The 6,774-nt window shown below is 44.5% G+C and overlaps 1 protein-coding gene across 1 annotated transcript; it reads left to right on the forward strand.

Annotated features, from left to right (window-relative positions):
- Positions 1-5,399: 5,399 nt before the first annotated feature.
- Positions 5,400-6,515, forward strand: LOC147891662 (uncharacterized). Its single transcript, XM_087388614.1, has 2 exons — positions 5,400-5,652; positions 5,796-6,515. The coding sequence occupies exons 1-2, from the start codon at positions 5,503-5,505 to the stop codon at positions 6,438-6,440; spliced, it is 795 nt and encodes a 264-aa protein (XP_087244740.1). The 5' UTR covers positions 5,400-5,502; the 3' UTR covers positions 6,441-6,515.
- The last annotated feature ends 259 nt before the right edge of the window (positions 6,516-6,774 follow it).

Genomic DNA, 6,774 nt, shown 5'->3' on the forward strand with positions numbered 1-6,774 from the left:
TGGTAGGGATTGAAGCTAAGCTTGCAAATATGTCTGAGGATGATTGGAATGAGTTGGATGCATTAGCAAAGTCTACTATTAGACTTCATCTTGCAGAGTCAGTTTATTTCACAGTAGTAAATGAGCAGACTACGGAAGATTTGTGGAAGAAACGGTGTGCCACTTATGAGAAGGAAACTGCCTCTAATAAAGTTTACCTCGTGAAGAGGTTGTTTGAGCTGCAGATGGAGGAAGGGGTTTCCATTGCTTCTCACTTGAATGAATTCAATATTATTTTCAGCCAACTTCAGGCTCAGAAGATGAATTTTGATGCGGAGACTAAGGGAATATTTCTCTTATGTTCATTGCCATCCTCATGGGATACCTTCCATACAGTTGTTAGTAACTCTGCACCTAGTGAAGTACTGAAATTTGATGATGTTGTGGGTAGCTTGTTGGCCGAGGAGATTAGACGGAAGTCTATGGATGGCAACAAGCAGGATGCAGCCTTAAATGTGCAAAGGGGTAGATCACAGTTCAGGGGGAAGTCCCAAGAAAGAGGGAAGTCTCGTAGCAAATCCAGGGCACGGAACATTGAGTGTTACCACTATGGCAAGAAGGGCCATATGAAAAAGGATTGCTACAAGCTGAAAAGAGAGCAAAAGGATAAGAAAAAGAATGCAAATTGGGGTGCAAATCAAAAGGAAAAGAGTCCAAGGGAGGACAAAGGAAAAGTGAAGATCGAGGAGATCAATGCAGTCACACATGATAGTGACAATGACGTTCTCTTCATGTCTAGTTTATCTGCAGAGTTGCTTACCACTTCAGATGATGCATATTCCCAGGATTGGATTTTGGATTCTGGTGCTTCATTCCATGTTACTCTCCATAGGGAATGGTTCTCCAGACAGGTTGTGTGCATCTTGGAAATGACTATGCATGTGACATAGTGGGAGTAGGTGACATAAAGTTTTCTTTTGCAAATGGGTCTGCATTTATTTTGAAACATGTGAGACATGTGCCTAAGTTGACCAAGAGTCTTATTTCAGTGGGTCAGCTAGATGATGCTAGTTTTCACACCACTTTTGGCTTTCAGAGTTGGAAAATTCAGAAGGGCTCTATGCTTTTGGCCAGGGGTGCCAAGTGTGGGACTTTGTATCCCTTACATGTATCAGGGGTACTTGATCATGTTGTTGCAATAACCGAGCAGCCTAGCAGTTCTTTGTGGCATTGCAGGTTGGGGCACATGAGCCAAAATGGAATGAAACTCTTATGCCGTTTGGGTTATGTACCGCATTTGAGTTTCTCTGATTTTGAATTTTGTGAGCACTATCTCTATGGGAAGCAGACTAAATCAGCCCATAAAAAAAGGGGAAAGAAAGAGTTTGAAAAGCTTGATTTGGTGCATTCAAATGTATGTGGTCCCATGCCTACAAGGTCATTAGCCGAGGCTGAATACTATGTGGCATTCATCGATGATGCAACTAGGAAAGTGTGGGCTTATGCTATAGCTCGGAAGAGTGATGTGTTCCAGGTATTTCAGAAATGGCTGGCCTTGGTTGAGAATCAGTCAGGTAGAACGTTTAAATGCCTACGGACTGACAATGGTGGAGAATATCACTGTTATGACTTTCAGCATTTCTGTGATACACGTGGGATTAAGAGGGAGCTCACATCCCCTCGTACTCCAGAGCAAAATCCAATTGCAAAAAAGATGAACCGTACCATTCAAGAAAGGTTGCAATGCATGCTTTCCAATGCAAGTCTTTCTGGTGGTTTTTGGGCTGAGGCAATGAAGACTGCAGTGCATGTCATCAATAGATCACCTAGTAAGAGTTTGGATGGTGGTATTCTTGAAGAGGCATGGAGTGGCAAGAAGCCCTCTTACTCTCATTTGCGTATATTTAGGTGTGAGGCATAGGCACATGTGCCAAAAGAGCTTCGAAAGAAGCTAGATCCTAAGTCTAGGAAATGCATCTTTCTGGGTTATGGTGAAAGTGGAGAGATGGGCTATCGTCTCTGGGATCCAGAAGCAAAGAAGATCATACGCAGCCATGGGTCTACAAACTGAAGGTCACAGGTGATGATGCGCCTAGGTACAAGGCCCGTTTGGTCGCTAAAGGGTTCAAGCAAGAGAAGGGTGTGGACTTTGATGAGATATTCTCTCCGGTTGTGAAGATGACCACACTTAGATGCATGCTTGGACTAGTGGCATCAGAGGATATGGAGCTTATGCAGATGGATGTCAAGACAGCTTTCTTGCATGGGGATTTGCATGAGGAAATTTACATGGTGCAGCCGGAAGGCTTTGAAGAAAAGGGCAAAGAGCATTTAGTTTGCAAGCTGAAGAAGAGTCTCTATGGTCTTAAGCAAGCACCTAGAGAATGGTATCAGAAGTTTCATGCTTTCATTTGGTCCCAGGGTTTTAGAAGGAGTGAAATTGATCACTGCCTCTACACTAAAAGGGCGAAGGATAATAGCCTGATAATTTTGGCACTATATGTGGATGATATGCTATTGGCTAGCAAGAATACTTATGAGCTAGATGCATTAAAGGCCAAGTTGCATGAGGCCTTTGATATGAAGGATTTGGGACTTGCAGGTCATATTCTTGGTATGTGCATCACGTGTGATCGGAGTAGGAAACTCCTTTGGCTTTCACAAAAAGAGTATGTTACAAAAGTATTGCAACGTTTCAATATGGAGGGGGGGAAGGCAGTGAGTACTCCATTGCCTCCATATGTGAAACTGAGTCATATAGATAGTGGCCAAGCTTCCTTATGCATCAGCAGTTGGGAGTCTTATGTATGCTATGATAGCTACTAAACCAGACATTGCATTTGCAGTGGGAATTGTTAGCCGGTATATGGCTAATCTAGGAAAGAGGCATTGGGAGGCAGTTAAGTGCATCATGAGGTACATGAAGGGTACCAAGGAGATGTGCATCTGCTTTGGTAGAGGAGACATGCATGTACTTGGGTACATAGATTCAGACTATGCAGTAGTAGGAGATCCACTTCTGGTTATGTATTCACCTTTGCAAGTGGTGCAGTGTCATGGATGTCTCGCGCACAGAAGTGCATTGCTTTGTCTACCACAGAGGCTAAGTATGTTGCAGCCACAGAGGGTTGCAAGGAGGCTATATGGCTTGATCGGCTAGTGGGAGATTTAGGGATTCATACAGGTGTACCGACATTGCATAGTGATTCCATGAGTGCTATTCAGCTAGCAAGGAATCCGGTCTTTCATGCAAAGACCAAACACATTGAGGTCAGGTACCATTTCATCAGGGAGGTACTTGAGGACAAGCGCATAGAGCTTGTCAAGGTTCATACAGATGATAACCCTATAGATATGCTAACGAAGAGTCTACCTAGTCAGCGGTTTGAGTATTGTCGTGTATTGATGGGCATTGGATAGTATGCTCACTGGTTGTTCTCCCTTAAAGGCACATTGTCCTTTAAGTGGGGGGTTGTGGGGGTTAAAGGTCACTGTGCTTTTACCCCGGTTATGTACAATACTCAAACACATATATAAATGAATGAAAAAGAAGATTAGGGTGGTTCTGCACCCACCAAAACTTGTGTGGCTCTCTGTCTCTCCCTCTTCCGTTCTTACTTTCGTTGAGAGCACTCTCACCCTTAACTACTATATCTTGTCGAGGAGGAAGAGGGAGATCTTCTTCAGAGTCATCTAAATCCTCCGTGAGCATATCATCACTCTTTATTACTTCATCCTCAAACTCCTTATCCCAATCATCACCCTGTTCATGTTCAGCCAATGCTTCAAAAGCATTTTTCATTTGAATGTTAGGTGCAGCACTAGCTTTAGGTACCGGAGACACTGCCCGTTTTGATTTAATTAGGCTAGTTGGGCGAGAAACAGTTTCCACTTGTTTGGGAATCTCAGGCTATTTGGGCATCCATTTTTTGTTTGGACCTTTGGGTTGATCAGAGTCGTTCTTGGGCTTGACTCGTTTTAGCGGGAAGCTCTTAACTATGTGGTCGGATAGACCACATAGAAAACACAAGTTAGGGAGGTTCTTATAAAGAAACTTTTATTCTCTTAGTATTCCTCCTCTCCAGTTAAGAATTACTACTATATCATGCATTTTCTCCGCTACGTCAAGTTGAACATAGACCTAGGAATTCCCTCTAGGATTGAGGAATTGTTCCCTTTCTACACTAACCACCTCTCCGAGACTACTACATATCGATGCGGGTGTGAGAAAGGCAAATCTAGAAGCTCTACCCATACCAGTAGAATCATAGAGCAAGGGTTATCCGAATTGAAGAAAGGAGACCACTTGTCAAGATAAAGAGGTTGGTCGCGCACAGTCCATAGGCCATGCCGCAAGACTCTTGCAGCATGCTCTTCTTTTTTGAAGAGAAAAATGAAATAGCCTCTACGGAGGAAACATACATTGGTTCCTATATTGCCTCTCCTACTCCAATTAGTTCTAAACCAATTTTCGAGGAATGCAGATGGGGGACGAGGACCATGTATATGCCCAACAAGTGCATGCGACTCGAGCCATTCGATCGATTCGTCAAGAAGATCCTCATCAACTTGGGCGAACACAATTGTACCTGGTTCAAAAGGCGTCCTCTCTCCTGGAATGCTTGAGCTCTGCTTTTGAAAACCTTGTGTAGCATTAGATGATTTATTCCCTGCTTCTATTCCATTGGGGATGGGGGCGTCACCTTTGCTTGGGATCTTACTGGTCGGTTGGCCTTCCTCTTGGGTTGACTTTTCAGCTGCGGTTTGGGTCCCGTTCTGCTTTTCTTGTATGCCTGCTTGTCCAGGAGTTGCCATAAGGTTTTTTCTGTCTCTAAAGGGGATGGAGAAGATTCCCCCTTTGCTCTACTGAAGAGCGCCCACGTACGAGGCTCTGAGTGCTGAAGCTTGTCCAAGGCGGCTAGAAGACGTTGCTCCGATGTAGAGAGCACCACGACCTGAGGGCCTTCCAAGTCTACTACCTCTGCGATCGGCAATGGCATAGGAGTTTCCTCGTTCACTGGTTCCTCTTTGGGTTCCTTCTTGGGAGCCAATAGGAGAGGTCCAGGACTTTGTTCGAAATCCTTATAACATTTTTGTATCTTCTAATACGTGTACGATATTGTTTCCAAGCATATGCGCTATCGCTACTTTGTTGATGCTTCACAACTAGGTATGTTACTTTCACCATTTGCTTGTGTGACTTTCTTCGTAACAATTTTTGAAGTCTTATGAAGCATATACCAACCCCTTTTATTTTAGTCCTTCAATTTATATTACCAACACATTTAGAGACTAGAATTTTGATTGTGAGAATCATAAGGAGATTGGAATTGGAAAAGCAAGAAACATGTGCAATCTATCTCTTGCTTGGAATGCACGACTCTAGGTGTCAAAGGCTAGCTTCCGACCTTGAAAAAAGAAAAAGTGTGACCTTCTTTAAAGCAAAGGAAGGACTTGCAAGCTCTTCCTGTGTCTCACAGCTTCTTCAAAAAACCATAGCCATATAAGCAGTCGAGCTCGGCTATGGCGGGTCTGTTCGACAAGCAGGCGCTCCTCTACGCTGCAGCCAGGCCTGATTACCCTCCTTCTCTCTTCTCCTTCCTCGCCTCCCTCACCCCTCACCATCACCGCGCTTGGGATGTTGGAACCGGCAGTGGCCAGGCCGCCGTCGCGGTCCGTTCTTCTTCTCTTTCCCTTCCTTTCGCATCGCTGCTTGTGTTCGCCGACTCGCTATGGGCTGTTACTTTGCCGCGATCCTTTAATACCCTACTGTTTATGGTATCACTGCAAAACTTCTCATTGCTGCGTGGTTTCAGGTCGCAGAGCATTATGAGCAGGTGATCGCAACCGATGTCAGCGAACAGCAGATCAAATTTGCGCCAAAGAGACAGAATATAACCTACGCTTGCACATCGGTCCCTGTGTCAGAGGAGGAATTGCACAACGTCGTGGGCGCTGAGGGCTCGGTCGACCTTGTCACGGTTGCACAGGCTCTCCACTGGTTCGATCTGGATGCGTTCTACGCGCAAGTGAAACATGTCCTAAGGAAGCCGGGGGGCATCTTTGCAGCGTGGTGCTACACTGAACCTTCGGTGAACAGCGAGGTGGATGCTGTCTTCTGGGAGTATTACAAGGACACAGGTCCCTATTGGGAGCCTGCGAGATTGATAGTGGACGACGAGTACAGGTCTCTGCAATTTCCTTTCCAATCTGTGCTGAATGATGGGAGGGGGACGGGACCGATTCGATTCGATTGCAAGAAGGAGATGCGAGTGGAAGAATTCTTGACGTATCTCAAATCGGCGTCGGTGCTGCAAAGCGCAAGGAGTCGAGGGGTCGAATTGCTGGACGAGAATCGGCAGAATGCCTTCAAAGCTGCATGGGGAGGAGGAGAAGAAGTTCGCACTGTGACTTGGCCAGTGTTCCTGCGAGTTGGAGTAGCCCCAACTGTGGATTCTTGAACTGTTCCAATTTACAACAAATAACGCCGGATTCTCACACAATCTTGTGTGTTGCTTCTTCTCGATCTTTGCATTTCTCTTATCATGGCATAGTCCCTCATTTTGTATAATGTGCATCTCTTTTTTAACATGAAGACTTTCAACACTAAGAGCAAAGTATACTTTCCAAAAAAAAAAGAAATCAAAGCTTTTCATATGTTTCAACATATTTGATCAAGTGACTCTGTCATCAAGTGCTATGTTCAGGTCAAGTATTATTTTTAATAGAGGTTCTTTGTTAAATTTGTGGAGTATTACTAGTTATAAGAAGTTTCCTAATCAAACTGCATGGAAG

The sequence above is a fragment of the Dipteris shenzhenensis genome, chromosome 17, assembly GCF_047967505.1.
Source record: "Dipteris shenzhenensis isolate YYH24624 ecotype China chromosome 17, Dip_SZ_1.0, whole genome shotgun sequence".
In the NCBI taxonomy this organism is placed as follows: Eukaryota; Viridiplantae; Streptophyta; class Polypodiopsida; order Gleicheniales; family Dipteridaceae; genus Dipteris; species Dipteris shenzhenensis.